Consider the following 15,857-nt stretch of genomic DNA (forward strand, 5'->3'; position numbering starts at 1 on the left):
GATGGCGAGAGCCAAGCTGAAGAATTCCCCTTCAGAGAGCAATTCCCATGTCAAAACTGTCCCACCGGCGACGACAGAAGATGTCCACGGGGTGAGCCCCTTGTTGCCGACTCGGAGGATGGGATCCTCGGGGAGTGATGTCGGACAAAGGTATTGCAGGACTGCAGTGATGCTGGGGGGGTGTGCAGGGGGGAGGCAGCACCTTTTATCTGTTAAATGAGAGAGAAAGGGTCAGTGCCGCTGAGGGCTGGAGGGGTGGTGGATCAAATCCTTCCAATAGCTCTGTTAAAGAGCCCCACCAGCTCTTTATGAAATAGGTACCTGGAGCCCAAGCAAGCCAGTTGCTTTACATTTTTTAGGAGTACTTCTTGTTTGGGTGTTTTTTCCCTGCCAAATGCATGTCTGAATGGCAGCCCTGTGGCTAGGGGGCTGCCACACAACACTGCTAACTTGCATTGCACCTTATCTGTGCAGTCTGAGGCTGGAGCTTATGTACACTGCTAACGCCAGTACGTACTGCACAGAAGCACCATGTTTGCCTGGAAGAAGAGATGCTCTGTCCCTCATCTGAGGAATGATTTATTTACAACTGCAAAGGGAAGGAAAAAAAACAGCCACCATACCAAATGCTGCAGCCTCTCTCTGCAAGCACACAGCTGATGTGTACAGAAGGAAATGAGCTGTTTTTCAGGAGCATAAAAACGCTCTTGAATTACAGTGTCTCAGAAGATGCCAGGTCCCTTAGTTATGCTGAGGATGCATATGGCAGTAATTCAGTTCTTGTCCTGTTTGTTCCATTTTCTGTTTTGCTTTTTCCCCCCCATCTATTCAGCCTTTCAGCCCATCCATGCTGTCTTCCTTCTTGGCAAAAATTGCCTCACCTGTGATTGTGTACTGTACATCATCCAGGATGTCATTTGCTGCTGCTTCTAGCTCTGGTTCCCAGTGTAAATTAGCACTGTAGGAAAGCTTTTGCTCACAGTAGATTTTACTTGTTTGGCTTTTGATTTGAAGGAATTAGCCACCTAAGCTTCAGTATCTTGGTGTATCTCACTGGTGGGCTGAAGGAAAGATGGCAACAAGCAGGGGTTAGCAGATATGGTCCCCACTGGGGAAGCTGAGGTGTGTGTTGCAGGAGCGAGTCAGGCACATGGGATGGTCACTCCTCTGGTGCCAAGCTGAGCCAGACACAGGCTTTAGTCTCTGAATCTGAGAGACAGAGTCCTGGTGTACTTGCAGAGCTGAGGGTGTGTGTCTCAGTCTGATGGGTGATGTGTCAACTCTCCAGATGGCACCGATGCCAATTCTCTAGTGAGCAGACACTTGGGTCTTGAGGGTCATTGTCTTCTGACTTGGTGAGGCGAGGGCTTACATGGGCAGAAGGCTGCCAAGAGGCACCGTGTCGGTGCCTTGGAGCTGAATCCCTTGAGCTTGTGTGGTCTCAGCTTGTTCTGATAAGCAAATTGTATCTGCTCCCAGCGTTGATCAGACTGCGTTTGCTCCGTTCTCACGTCTTGCTTTCATTGCTTGAAAGAGGCATCAAAGATTGATGTGGTCTGGGGGTACCTGTGTCTCAAAGGCATGTCCTGCACACTACTGTTAGCAAAGGCATTGGAGCTTGCTTCCTTCCCTGTGCCTTTCCAGGAGCTGTTGATGTACCACTCAGAACAGTGCTGGGATGTTCATATTCCAAAGGATGGAGCTAGAAAAAGACTCCTCCTTGCAACTGTGAGACTCTTACAAACTCAGTGCTAATCAGCTGTGATGGAACACCCAAGAGGAGTTTCTTTCTCTTCTGCACTCAGGAGCTTGGCAGGTTCCTGCTTAGGACCTGGGAACCAACCCTTCATCCGCAGGGCTGACCCTTCTTGTCTCTTGGGGGTAACGTGACACAACAGAGGGATGCTGCAAGACACCATTGGCTATGGGAGGGGGCAGTGATTCCAAAAAAAACAGAGCTACAGTGTTTTAGTGGGTGCTTGCCAGAAGGCCAAGTGTGCAGAGCACATCAGGGTGACTTGGGGCTTTATAAAAGAACCCAGTTCCCTGGGTTTCCTTGGAATTTCAGGAGTTTTGCAGCTGTCTTGTTGTAAGGAACTGCTGAGAGGTAGAGAAGTTGATAGCAGCACTTTGATGCTTCTCTGGCAGCGAGTGCCTGCAGTGTCTCAATTCCTGGCTGATGGGCTTTCCTTCTGGGTGCTGCTTCCCAGCAGATGAGTTGGCAATTAAGACTTGTGCACTTCTCTTTCACTGCATGTGTGAGCAACAGAGGCAGGAAGATTGCTGTGGAAATGCTGAGTAGCTGTTTGAGATACTTTGTCTCCTCCAGAGCCAGCCACAAGCAGCGTTATCAAGTTATGGGAGTGGGAGTTGGGAGTGAAATTACCAGGTGATGGTGGAGGGAGATGCTGTGCTACAGGATGTTCTCAGGGATGCAAATGAATTCTCCAGATGACTGAAGCCAATGAAGTTTATTCTCACCTACTTTACCTCCTTACTCTGACACTTAGTCATTGAAGCACACCAAAGCTTTTAGGGGTTCTCAGTCAAAACAGAGAGAAAAGGTTTGAATACATCTGAAGAGAAACCACTCTCAGCCATGTATTATTCCACACTTAGAGGTAAAAAAGGGGAGTTCAGGTCTTGCCCTGGGCATCCAGGATGGAGATGCTGTCCTGTGGATGTAGAGCTGTGAGCAGGATGAGACCAGCTCAGACTGCTCATGTGGAAGTTGCTACCACTGAAGATACTTGGAGCTACTTCTGCACTGGCTCTGAGAAGGGAGTGCAACCAGGGGAGCCTCCTGATTGCTCTGGGGAGAGCAAGGTCTGCTGCCAGACATGCTGCCTGGGCACTGAAACTCTCCTGGCACACAGCAATCCTGCAGCCAGAGTGAGCTATGAGAAGTGGAGTTGTTCCCCTATGAACTGGGCTTTGTCTGAGGCAGGTTGGTCCCGTGTGCCTTGTGTTGAGGGGGAATTTGTAAGGGAAAGGTGTGATAGGGAGCAAAGGCACAGAAAAGCCAGCTACAGTGCAGTGGTCTCCATTGAGCATCTCTGTGTTTGGGAGGAAGCTGCTGGCAGGTGTGGGGAAGTGTAGATATCGTGTTTGGCTCCCGGTTCCGATCTCTCTGCAACACCGGAGATGTGGGTTTGAAAACACAAACATTTTCACAAGATAATCACGTCCTGTTTATGCAGCTCTGCTGGAAGTGGGGGAAACTGACCACTACCCATCCTGGGCCACACTGATACTCTTAAGGGATTGCAAACATCCCCTTAAGGTGTCTGGTTTTGAAGCTGTGCCCTAAGCCCTGGGAGGGCCAGAGGCTGCCAGTGCTGTGTGTGCCCTCCCTGCTCTATGTTGCTGCTCTCACCTCTTTGAGCCGTGTTTGCTGAGCTGCCCATAGCCAAAGTCTGAACTGCTGAGGTTTGGGGAAGAAAATTAGCATTGCAGAAGAGTTGATGTTGGAGAGAACCTCTGGAGAGCGCTGCTCCAGCCCCTTCTCAAGGCTGGATTAACTTCAAAGTTGGCTCAGCTGGCTCAGGACAAGTCCTGCTGAGTTCTGAACATCTCCCAGGCTGAAGAGAGGGCTGAGTTTCTCTGGGTGCCTGGTTCAGGATGAATAATTTTTCCCTTGCTGTGTCTTATACCTGTTCCCTCTTGTCCTTTACCGTGTGCATCCGAGAGGATGCTGATGCCTCACCCGTCAGGTAGCCGAGGGCAGCGATGAGATCCTTCCCTCCCTTTCCACCCTTCAGGCTGCACAGTCCCACCTCCTGCAGCTTTGCCCCGTCTCTCAGTTCAAGATATTTTTGGCAGGAATAAATGGGGCTTTGCTTCAGCCATGTTACAGTCAACAGTGAGGAACAGCAGCAGTCTGCTTGGGCGAGTTCAAGGCAGCGTTTCTCGGAGGCAAAGCTCCTGGGGAGCAGTGAGGAAATCACCCAAACGTGGCTGGAAATGTGGTTTCTGACAATCCGTGTTTGTTCCCCCAAGGGGCAGCCAGATGTTAAGAAACAGGCCTCATTAAATGTGTTTTCATCACCTGACACACTCACACAAGCAGACAATGCTGACCCCGAGCTGGCAGCGCTGCAGGCAGGTGAGGGGGGGAGCAGGGTGAGTTTTGGAACTGCTCCTCCCACGGCTGCTGCTGAGACACGGGCGCTGCTCAGCATCTCAGTGCCCTACATACTCGCTGACATGCACTGCAAACAGCCACCTGGCCTTCTGAACTGGTTATTTTAGCTTCCTCATTCCCATCAGATCCCATCAGGGCATGGGGATCAGTGCTTTCCTCCTCCTCCTGCAGTGCAGGCAGGGTACCAGGCTTGGCCATCCTTCTGAACGGGCACAAGCTGCCAGCCTGGCAATTGGGGTCATGTTGGGCTGCAGCACGGCAGGGGCTCACAGCCCACCTCTGAGCCCATGCACAGTCCTTCCTCCTCAAGGCTCAGCTGCTTGGCAGGACCTCAGGGACTTGTTTAGCACAAAGGCAGGGAGCTGTGCATGAGAGCAGCCTCAGCATCTGCAGGGCCCTTTGCCCAGTGGGCAGAGCCCAGTGCCCAGGCTTGGCAGCGCTTGTCCCTCTGGGAGAGCCAAAACTTTCTGCAAGGTAATTGCAGGCAGGTCCAGGAGCTGCCAGACATCAGGCTGGGACCAGCTCATCTTGCTGCACTTTGGCACTGTGCCTTGTTTGTTTCTAAACTTGAGGTATTTTAGTTGTGATACAGAGGAACACCAAGAAAAATCTTCCTCTGATTAACTAGGAGCCCGTGAAGAGCTGTGGGTGACAGGAGCTCAGGCAGCTATCAGCCTGTGCCCAGGGCAGTTGGTGGCTTTTCCAGGTGCTCACCAGCATGGTTTGCTGAGCTTCCTCTGGAATGGGGATGCTGGGGACTGGAGCCCCTTCCCTGAGGAGATGGGCTGTTGTTCCCAGCGCTGAGCGTGCCCTCCCTCTCACACGTGTTTGTGAGCAGGACGTGTGCATCTTCCTCTCCCTTTCTCCTTCCTCTTGCTCGTTGCTTCTCCCCCTCTTCACTTGCTTTTTTTGTCTCCTCCCATCTGTCCTTCTCACATCAGGCTATTTTGGGGGATGAGTTTCTCACTGTCAATATGGTGGGAACCATGGTGCATCTTATGTCTTAGAGGATGAGCATGGCTTCGGGAAGCCTTCCTAAGCAGTTACTTTGCTTAGGTCATCTTAACCTCCCCTACCTTGCTCCTGTCTTGGAGGCATTTCGAGACTGGGGGCTAAAAGGGCACTAAATCTGGCAGCTCTCTGAGACTCTGTCAGTCTCCAGCCTCAGAACACCTCTGAGCCTCGTGAGTGGTTAATAAGCCCCTTGAAGCTGAGTATAGTCTTAGCAGGTCATTGCTTGTGTCTTTGTGACTTCCAGGGGCTGTTAGTGATGGCAGGACTCATTTTTTTTACCTGAAAGTAATAGGAACTGCAGGACCAGAGGTTAATTTTTAATACCCTTCATTTAGCAAAACACCTCCCAGACAAAATCAGGAGCCAGTGACGGCGCTGGGAGGGAGTTTGCTGGGAGGGACTTTGCTGGGATGGAGTTTGCTGGGATGGAGTTTGCTGGGAGGGAGCAGATCCCTGCCCCATCTCTGCTGAGCTGCTGCTGTGCTCTGCCACGCTTTGCCACTCTCTCTTCCATCTGGGCATCTTTGAGCAACTTGAAACAAAAGGACAGTATTTAGCCTTGAATTATCTGTGTGAGATGGATGAGGTAAATGCCACCAGACCCCGCAGCACCCTGGCAGAGCTGGGGGGAAGAGCTGGAGCTCAGGACCAGCTGCCTTCCCCTCACCAGGGTGAAGGGGATTGAATCTGCAGCCTGAGTCCTCAGGGGAGTGGGGCCTGGAGGGGCTGCTCAGTTTGGGAAAGGTGAGCTGCCTTAGCCAGGGTGTGCTGGAGCTGAGGAGGCAGAATGGGGTAACGAGGTGGCAGCTGAGCCAAGGAGCTGCTGTGCAGTGTGGGTGGGCAGGTGATTGCTCTCTCTTGTACATAAGCAAGGTATTATTGGCTTTTGTTCTAATAATAAATACACCATTGTCTCATCACCTTCTAATAAAGCCTTTCCATTTTGTAAGGGGCTGCAGCTTGACAGACCTGTCTCTGTAGCAGCAAAGCTTCTCCCCCCTTTGCTCTTCTCCTTTCTCTTGTCCTTCCTTGCTGTGCTTCTCTCTCCAGAGATGCTGCTTGTGCCAGCCAGGGGCTTGGTGTCATGGTTTAATGTTTTTCAGGGCCAAGATGAGGACACTCAGCTTTCTCTATCTGAGTACAACTCTCCTCTCCCAGCCCCTGAGCTCTGGAGAGGAGCAAAGTTTGGGCTCTCACCCCGAGTCACAGGGGTAGAGGTGGGATGAGCTGAGGTTTATCTGCAGGAGGATACTCAGGGAGGCTGATCTGGATGAAACAGAAAAGTGAATTTAGATTATCTAAACTACATTAAAAGCCAGTGTAAACCTTTGTGGCTCAGTTAAATGGCTTTAACTCTGTGTATTGTAAATCTGCTCCTTCCTTTCAAGTGGGACTGTGCACAAAAGGGTTCACAGCCAGTTCTACTAATCCCCTCCAGCAGTTCATCTGAATCAATGGTCAGATAAGTGACACTGCAGACAAGGCCACAAAGGCTGGGCTGGAGTTTGTGAGGAGCAGTGAAGGGGGATGCTTGTGCAGGGCAACCAGCCTCACTCCAGACAGGTTTGTGCTTTCAAAAGGTTTTGGGATCTGGAAAACAACAGTTTTTCAGATGAGAATTTAAGTGATTTATAGCTGTCTGTAAAGAGTGAAACCCCTATTTTCTCAGTAATTAGTCTATTTATGAGAATTTGGGTGCCTGGTGGGAAGAAGGAGAGGTTTGGGTGTGACATCTCACACTTGCCTCTTCCCCCTGTGATCAGCATAAAGCAGTTCCTCCATTTGACAGCTGAGAGCATCTTTGTGTTACTGTTTTATTGCATGTGCCTTAACCACAACAGAGAGTGGCCAAAGCCACTGTTGGGGACACTCATGGTCTGTCCATCACTTCAGAGTCCCTTTTATTCATGATGCCTTCTCATGAGTGACATGTTTGTTTGCCTCATGAGCCCATGGCTTGCCTGTCTGGAGAAGATGTCTGGGAATCACCCTGGCTCACCCTAGTGCTCTGGGACCCATGGTGATGCCAGACCTTTGGGGTCTGCAGGACCCCCTTGAGCTATGTGATTCAATGTGCTGCTGCTGCTTGGTTTGCAGGAGGACTCTCCTGCCTTGGGGAGCTGCAGCTGAAACCAGCCCCTGTTGTACAGTCTTCCAGTGCTTCTCCTGGTTGCCAGCTGGCAGGAAACCAAATTTGAGGAGTAAACCAAATCATTTGCTCTTTCTTTCCCATAAAAATCTCTGTGAGGCATAAAAGCCTCCTGTGCAAAACCAAAGGTGAGTGGAGGGGCTTGAACAGCCCCTGCTGCTAATGTGGGATAATCCAGTTTGGCAAGAGGGAGGCTGAGCTGATGGGGCTCCTTCCTGAGGCTGCACTTGCCTCTGCTTTGCAGCTGGAGAAAGGCTGGGCTGTTTGTCACTACTAAATGCCAGAGCTGCTCCCAGGGACGGCACAGCTGATAAACCCACCCTGGGGCTTGAGATGGAATGAGACACCACTTGAGTGTGAACTGTCTTACTGCACCAGGGAGCTAAGTGTTAGCAGGACAGAGAGGGAAGAAGGCAGATCCATGGCTTTCTTTTCACAAGTGGATGGTTTGTGGGCAAGACCCCAGGGGCACAAAACCTGTGGCAGCTCCCTTGGGCTCCACAGAGGCCAGGAGCTCTGCAGGAATTTTAGCTCCCAGAGCAATGTGCTCCTGCCTGCAGCCTTCACATAGCTAATGAAAGAAAAGCAGCAGCAAGCTGAATGATGTTGCAGGGAGGCTGCTCCCTGTGCTGTGTAGCTGAGGGATGGATTCATTTTCCTTTGGACTCACATTTTAATTGAAGTGTGGATGCATTGCTTTCATTTAGTTTGAACTGTGCTGGAGTGCTGTGGACTCATAAAGCACAAAGCAAAATGAAAGAAGAATCTTTACAAGCTGCAACTGCCCTCTTTGCTTTGGTTGTGTTTCTCACTTGCTTTGCCTCCCGTTGAATAGGGCACTGCTGGACATGGGAAGGGCTCCAGCTCAGGTGACAGGGACCCATGGATATCCATGGGGATGGAAATGTCTTGAGGAGAGTGTTGCTTTTGCCAAGGGGATTGCTTCCTTGGCAGCTGCAGTTGCTTTGTTTCGTGGCGCTGTGATGCTGCCTTGTCTGTCTGCGGGATGTACAGTACATGAGCACAGTCCCTTCACCTCCCGCTCTCACACCTCTCTCTGTTCTTTCTCCCTCTGCCACCAGCCCTCATGTTACTCTCATCATTCCTTTCTGGGGGTTTTGTTATTTGTTTTCCCTTCTCTGGTCTTCACCTGTGTCTGGAAAATGAGCTCTGCCAAGGTGTGTGTGGGAGAGACACAATGTCAGGCTCCTAAAAACACCCCGAGCAGCATCTTTCACCATCTAATTTCTCTGGAGAAGCTGTGACACTGATTGGAGACAGAGCAGTGATGTGCTTTGGGGGGAACTCAGTACAAAAAGCAATGATAAATAAATGTGAAAGCATGTTTTCTCTGTGGAGCTGAGCCCTTAAAGGGGCCGTAGAGTGCCAAAGCCACCAGAGCACCAGCCGATCCCCGGTGTCCCCAGGCCGGGACCTCGGTGGGGACACATCCCAGGCCTGTCCCTCGGGTGCTGGTGGCACAGCTCTGCCCGTTGTGCTGCCTTGTCGCTGGGAGCTGCACGTTTCGCTCACGTCCTGCGCTGCTCTCGCTCGTAGGCCTCACGCCGAGGACTTCAGCGTGGATTCTTCCTTCTCACAGTAAGTGCGGCGCGTGCGTGGCCCCATGGCGGGAGGGGCCGAGGCTGCTGCCCACTGCTGCCCAGGGACCGGCCCTCTGCCCAAACACCTCCTCTGGAGAGCAAACACCCCCCTCCCTGGCAGTGTGGGGGGTTGTGTGGGGTGTGTGTGGTGTCTCCTGAGACAAGCGTTTTGGGCAGTGGCTGCTGCCAAGGGCAGTGGTTAGGCTTGGCTTTAAATCAGTGATGGAGCACCAGGCTGCTGAGGGAATGGGGGTGTTCAGCCTGGAGAAAAGGACACTGAGAGGAGGGCATTTCCCTCTCTTCAGCTCCCTGACAGGAGGTTGTGGTGAGGTGGGGGTCAGTCTCTGCTCCCGTGTAAGGAGTGATGGGACGAGAGGAAACGGCCCCGAGTTGTGCCAGAGAAGGTTTAGATGGGAGACCGGGACCTGAGGTGCTGAGGGAGGTGACTGAGTGGTGAGCATGGAAGGACTGGGTTGATGGTTGGACTTGATGTTCTTAAAGCTCTGTCCCTTTTTCCTCTGTGATTCTGTGATGATTCTGCTTTTAAGGGAGCTGACAAGCACAGGGCTGGTCCTTTACTGCACTTGGCACAAAGGAGCCGTGGATAGGACCAGCAAAGCCTTCTGGAGGAGCAATGCTTCCCACCATGGGGAGGACTAGCTGTGCTCAGACACACAGGTTCCTTGGGGGAGAAGTGATATCCTTGTCAGCAAATTGGTGATTAGCCATTAACGATGAGCTCCATGCTCAGACTCTAATTAAACAATCCAGATTCATCAGCAGAAGCAATTATAGGAGCAGACTCATGAGTGTCAATCTCCAGTGTTGCAAAACAAATAAGCCAAACAGAACCCAGTGTGTTGTTCCCTTGCTCCTGCTCTTCCTGGGTTTTAATCTTTTTCTTATTACCATTATTGTTATTTTATTAAGAGCAAGTTGGTGTCCAGCAGCCAGCAGAGCAGGGCCTGGGCTGGACTGCTCCATGCCCTGAGGCTGGCAAGACCTTGGATGGGAGATGCAGCAAGGAGATGACTCAGGGGGTGAGCTTGTCTTTGCCCAGGGCCCATGGCTGGGGCTGTGTGTCCTCAACCAGTGTTGGAGCTCCTCATCCTGCCTGGCTCAGCACTCAGCTTGGGGAGCAGGCTGTGGGGGCACTTGTTGCTCCCCTGTGCCACCTTAGAATGAGAGAATTGTTTCAGTTGGGAAAGACCTTTAAGCTTCTGGAGTCTCAGCACTCCCCTCACCCTGCCCAGCCCAGCACTAACCCATGGCCTCAGCACCTCAGCTCCATGGCTTTGGGATCCCTCCAGGGCTGGGCACTCCCCCAGCTCCCTGGGCAGCCCCTCAGTGTCCCTGTGGCAGTGAGTGAGGGGCACAGCCCTGGAGCTGCAGCCTCCCCAGAGCCCAGCACAGAGGGATCTTCCCATGGGGCACACTGCAATAGAATTGCTGTGTTCCTGCTGGAGCCAGGATGCTGTTCCCTGCATCCAGCTGTGTTGAATTTGCTGCAGAGTGCTTGGCAATCTCTCTCCTTTCTTCAGGCAAAAAATCACACTCCATAATAAAACAGGAGATGCTTTTTTTCCTAAGTTATTCCCATGGCAAACACATGAACTCTTGAAGAGGTGAATTTTTGAGCTGACCCTGGGGCAATGTGTGCCACACCATCCTGCTTCCCAACACAGCCTGTCCCTTGCTGGGGGATTCAGTTTGGATAACTGTTGTTCCTTGGCATGTGATCTGCCCAGAGCCTGGTTTGGCAGTGTGAGGGGAGGGCTTGGACTCCATCTAAAGGTCTTTTCCAACCAAAACAGCCATCCACAGTGCATATACCTCAGTATCACCATGCTTGCTGTTCTTGTTGATATTAGTGCTGCTTTTTCCTGCCCTGTGACAGCATCCCTTTGTCATCTTGCTCCACTCTCCATAACAAACCTCCAGCTCTGGAAGCAAGAGCCCTCTGCTCATGAGTTAAAGTGATTCTTTTCCTGAGTGTAAGAAAGGGAGTGCTGACCAGGCTGGTTTTCAGGTAAAGCTTTCCAAGGCAGCAGATTTTGCAGAGCCCTTGCTGGGGGCTGGTCCCTGCATGGTGCAGGGGTTGCAGGGGCATCAGGGCTGTGGTGGGAGATGCCTCCCTGGAGCTGTGCAGCACTGTGAAGTTTTGAAGCTGTTCTCTTGCTCTCTCACCAGTGCTGAGCCTTGTTGAAACCCACAACCCTCCTCCTTTGAGTAATTGTTCAATTACTGCTTATTGAGCGTGGGGGCAGCCTGTTCCCTGTTGCTGGCTTTGGCAGGTGCCCAGGATTTCTGTACACACAGCCATGCAGCTTTTCCCCCTTTCCCTCCTGAGCTGCTGCTCGTGCTGGTGAGCCAGGAGCTGTGATGGGAAGGGCTGTATCTGCCCCCTGTCCTTCTCTTGCAGAGCTAATGCACAGATCACAGAGGTGATGCTCAGTATGCAAAGCCCAGTCAATGTCTTGTTGGAGCTTCTGTGCCCAAACTCCTGTCACTGCCAAGGCAAGTGGAGAAAGAAGGGCAGGCAGGGGATGTGTCTGGGTGGCTGCATCAGCAGGTGTCTGAGCCTCAAGCTGGCAGGTTCAGGGGTTGTTTGGGAAGGATTTTGGCCTCTGCTTAACTTGCCCTGCTGTCCCATGGGACTGTGCTGCCACCAGCTACTCTGTGCCAGGCTTGTGGCTGAGTGAAGGGCCGTGCTTGGGGCAGCCTTTGGCACAGTGTCCTCTGCTGCTCCTTGTACTGCTGGATGCTGAGAGTGCAAACGTTGCAGATCTGCACTTCCAAGTGCTGCTCCTCACCTCCAGCTTCTCAGGATTGCATCTGGTACCCACAGCACATGCCCATGAGCCCACCTGGGCCATCAGCACATTTCTTTATCTCCAGACTTGGCCACAGCCACGTTTTTTGTGTATTTGACCCAAGTGGTTTTGCATGGAGGATGCAGAGCTGTCATCTAGGCTGAGCCAGAGCAGGGGAGGTTCAGTGGGGTCTCACTTGAGACTGCACTGCCTCGGCACAGCTGCATCTTGCACAGATTTCTGAGGCTCTTGTTGGTTTTTTTGGCTTCTTTTTTTTCCCCCAGTATCTCTGGAGTCTTGTTTGCATCCCCAGAAATTTCCTGGGACAAAAATGGCATTTCCCAGCCAGCAGGAATGTGAGTGAGGGCTGGGGCTGTGGGGGGATGCTCAGATATCTCCTTGTTTCTCAAGAGCTGTTATTTATTTGAAGAGATGCTTCTCGTGGCAACAAGTGTCTCTTTAAAAAAATGGATCAAAAGCACCCAGGGCGCCTAAACCCTTCTTTGGGAAAGCAGCAGGGCGTTGGGGAGGCTCTGAGCAGTGTCCTGGGGCAGGAGGTGGCCACTTGCTCCCTTGGCTGGGGGATGCTGGAGCCAGCTCAGTTTTCAGCCCGTGCCCAGCAGCTGTCACATGCCCCAGGGACAGGAGGGGACCTGCCTGAGCCCGACTGCCCATGTAAGTCTCCCAGGGACACAGAGCTTGGGGGTATCTCTGTCCCCCCTGTCCCTGCCTGTGTGGGTTTGCCCTGATGTGGGGCTGCATGTGAGTTGCTGGTTTTTGTGGCTGACTTGTCATTAAAGGGAATGTGTTTGTCCCCAGCTCTCTGGGGGAAGGTGCAAGTATGGAGTCAGGGCTGTGCTCCTCCGTGTCTATTTTGAGCCAGGCTGGGCTCATCCTGTTCTGGCATCTTGTGCTCTTCCAAACAAACTATTGTGTCTCCTTTTTTGGGAGGGGTAGCTCATCATCTTAGAACGAGTTGTCTCTGATCTTAGATTAATAAAGTACAATAAATAACCACACAAAGAAAATGAAATTGCTCAGGCATTATGAAGTGCATAATAGCAGTAATTACCCTTCCAAGCAGAGTGCTTGTAACTAAACTGTGCTGGGATGATTGTCTGGGCAGCCTGAGGGGGGTTCAGCTGGGGTGAGGAGGGGGAGCAGTGTGCTGCCTCCTCCCTGCCTGTACCCTCTGTGCTGCCCAGGCTGGGCTGGCACCATGCTGCCCAAGCAGCAGGAGGGATGTTTGGTCAAGAGGAGACATTTAGGAGCCAGGAACTTGTGTCTGATGAGGAAAGGCTGTGAACCCTGGTGCTGTTCAGCCTGGAGAAGGCTGAGAGGGGCCCTTATCAATGCTGATCAATACCTAAAGGGTGGGTGAGGAGAAGCTCCTTTGGTGCTGAGGTGAGGGAGCCTGGCCCAGGCTGCCCAGGGAGGGTGTGGAGTCTCCTCAGGAGGTTTCCAACCCCAGCTGCACACGTTCCTGTGCCCCCTGAGCCAGGGGAAGCTGCTGGAGCCGGGGCTGGGGCTGCAGCAGCTCTGCAGGGCCCTTCCAGTCCCCACCATGCTGGGATTCTGGGATATGCCTGGCTGGCAGGGGGACCACCTGGTCATGGCAGCAGGGAGGAGGCAGTTTGGGTGGACCTGCTTGCCTGAGCTGCTGTGAAGGCAGAGCCCGTCAGGGGCTTTGTTTTGGGGTGATGATGCAATCTAAGTTTAGCTTGATTGTTATTTGAAGTTAACTTCTTGACAACAAAATTAAAGGGTACATTTTAGATGATACAATCTCCTCCTCTTAGCTAGAAATGGAGTAACAGCTCTGATACTTCCAGCTGGTTGCTGCTGCCTGATAAAAGCCGGCACTCGCTCGGCTTAACCTGGTGCCTGCAGAGGAGGTGCCGGCACTGGAGCAGGTCTTGGGTCCTGTGCAGCACCAGGAGCTCAGCCCAGAGCATGGTGCAGGCAGCTTGATCTGCACAGAAACATGCTCTTTCTACATGCTTTTGTTTCTTCACCTCTTTGCTGTGAGAAACACCTTTGTTTTCCCCTGAGACCTGCTTGAGTTGCTTTCCAAGTGGCTGTTAAGACGAGTGAATTCATGGGCTGCTTTGTCATAAAAAGTTAGATCTTTTCTAATCATTCAGTTCTCTTATCTATCAGCATTTATATTGCTCCTCTCGAGGTGGGCTGCAGTGCTACAGCTCAGCAACCTATCTGTCTGGCGACAGAGATTTAGATTGCTGTTTGTTTCTTGGGCACGGAGGCGAATGTCTGGGAGAGGAATCCTGCTCCCTGGAGTCTCCCTCTCCTCAGTGTGCTTAATCCTCAGGGACTCTGATGAATGGGGTGCCCAGTGCTCATGAGAGAGCTGAAGGCCAGTTCCTAACATTTCCTGGGCAGTTTTAATGAGAAGGAGCAATTAGGCTGTGCATGCAGTGTGGTGAGCAGTTGTGGCAGCTGATTTATGCCTTGACACAGATAACTGATTTGCCAAGTCTGCCTTTGGAAAGGATTCATTTTGACACGTGTTCAGGCTGTGCTTAGGCAGCTCTGCATTTATGGCAGCTTGTTCCTACAGCACCGTGCTGCCTGAGCAAAGGCTCATCAATTCTGCTTGTTCCCCAGCACTCGTGGTCCCTGCAGCAGGGTCTGTGGTTGCTCACTCCCCTCCCTGCTCCTTTCTTGTGCCAGTGAGTGTGGCTGGTGTAAACACCCCAGAGTCAGTGCAATAACCCCCAGCTGTCCCTTTGGCTGGATGGTACCCACGAGCATCAGGGCCTTGCTGCCAGCTGGGGATGTTTGGGGTGAGGAGTGTTCTTGGTGAAGCCCCACAGCTGTGTTTGTGATTTAGCATTTTCTTCTCTTGATGCTGTCAAATGTCCTGGTGAGGAGCAATGTGCTCATGTCACTGCTGATGGGTGTGCTGAGCACTGCCAGCTGTACCTGGGCATCCTTCCCCTTGGCAGGGAAACCAGCACAAATGCCAGATCTCTTATCAGAGGTGGGTGACTGCTCCAGTGAGGCTGTTGGTTATTGTCACGTCTGTTACAGAGCTGCTGGGTGTGTGCCATCCTGCCAAGGGACCTGGGCAGGGCACAGGCTCTGCAGAGGGCATGCCAGACCTGCAGCTGCAAGTGAGTTCCCACTGTGTCACACCAAGGGAGGTTAAGCCAGAGAGCAGTCCCTGGCTGATGGCTGAGCCGTGTGAGGGTTCGTATCCCATACAAAATATTACCCCAGGCACTGTGCCTGAGGTGGTGGGTTTCTCTCTCTGCATTTGCTTTTTGTATGTAAGAGCCTTGTAAATTAAAAATCTGACTTTTCAAGCTGATCAAGGGGTCCACAAGAAGCCCTGAGGAGCTCTCATGCTCTTTACATGCCAGGCATTTGGTCAGACTGGCTGTGAAGTGCCACTGAGTGCTGCTGGGTACCAGGACAAGCGCCTCCTGAGCAATGAGGGTCTCATGAAACCCTTTCCCAGTTCACTGCCTGATCAGCTCAGCACGAACATCAGGAAATATTTGTTGTCAGAGCAAGTAGCAGCTGCTTTCCCATAAATCAGGCTTTGGAGGCATGAGCCAGGCAGGGCACCCTGGGCTGGGGACGGCTCCACGTGTGCACAGGAGCTGCACGGGCAAAACGGGGCGGTGGGGTTAATGACTGTCACTGGGAAATCGCTCTGTGCCTTGGCTTGATGATATGCCTGATTAATGAGATCTTGATGACCTCTTTCAAGCAGTTAAAGCAGTAATAATAGTAGCACTTACTGAAGAGACTTGTTGAATCCAGAGAAAGGGGGGAAGTGGCTAATTCATCGCACTTCACTCCGTTGTCAGCTGTAACAGTAATGAACAGACTTTGTCTTGCTCCAAGTCTCAAGCTGAGGCACTGGGACAGAACTCCTTTCCTCCTGCACTTAGCAGGAAGGAGTGAAATTTATAACCTTGCCTGGTGTGAGTGAGTGAGTTTGCAAAGGGCTGCAGGTGTCGAGGAAGCCACAGGAGAGGCGGATGGCAGATGAGCTGAGCAGGGAGCGGTTGTGGCTGCACAGCCTCACCCCCTGCTTGATCCCAGACCCCTCTGGCACCCATGGGGAGCAACCCCCACCCCTGGGGAGGCTTTCCTGGGTCTGTGCT

The 15,857-nt window shown here is 52.2% G+C and overlaps 1 protein-coding gene across 4 annotated transcripts in view; it reads left to right on the top strand.

Annotated features, from left to right (window-relative positions):
• The window catches only part of KCNT1 (potassium sodium-activated channel subfamily T member 1), a 64,399-nt gene that overhangs the window by 26,798 nt on the left and 21,744 nt on the right, over positions 1–15,857 (top strand). Inside the window, exons 1-2 of one of the 4 annotated variants that reach the window (XM_062011646.1) lie at positions 2–150; positions 8,865–8,906. The exons of the other annotated variants lie outside the window; for them this stretch is intronic. Of the exons in view, the coding sequence (XP_061867630.1) occupies positions 2–150; positions 8,865–8,906 (191 nt within the window). Of the gene's footprint in view, position 1; positions 151–8,864; positions 8,907–15,857 lie in introns of those variants that run through there. 4 annotated transcript variants of the gene reach the window in all.

Source organism: Colius striatus, chromosome 19, assembly GCF_028858725.1.
Source record: "Colius striatus isolate bColStr4 chromosome 19, bColStr4.1.hap1, whole genome shotgun sequence".
Lineage (NCBI taxonomy): Eukaryota > Metazoa > Chordata > Aves > Coliiformes > Coliidae > Colius > Colius striatus.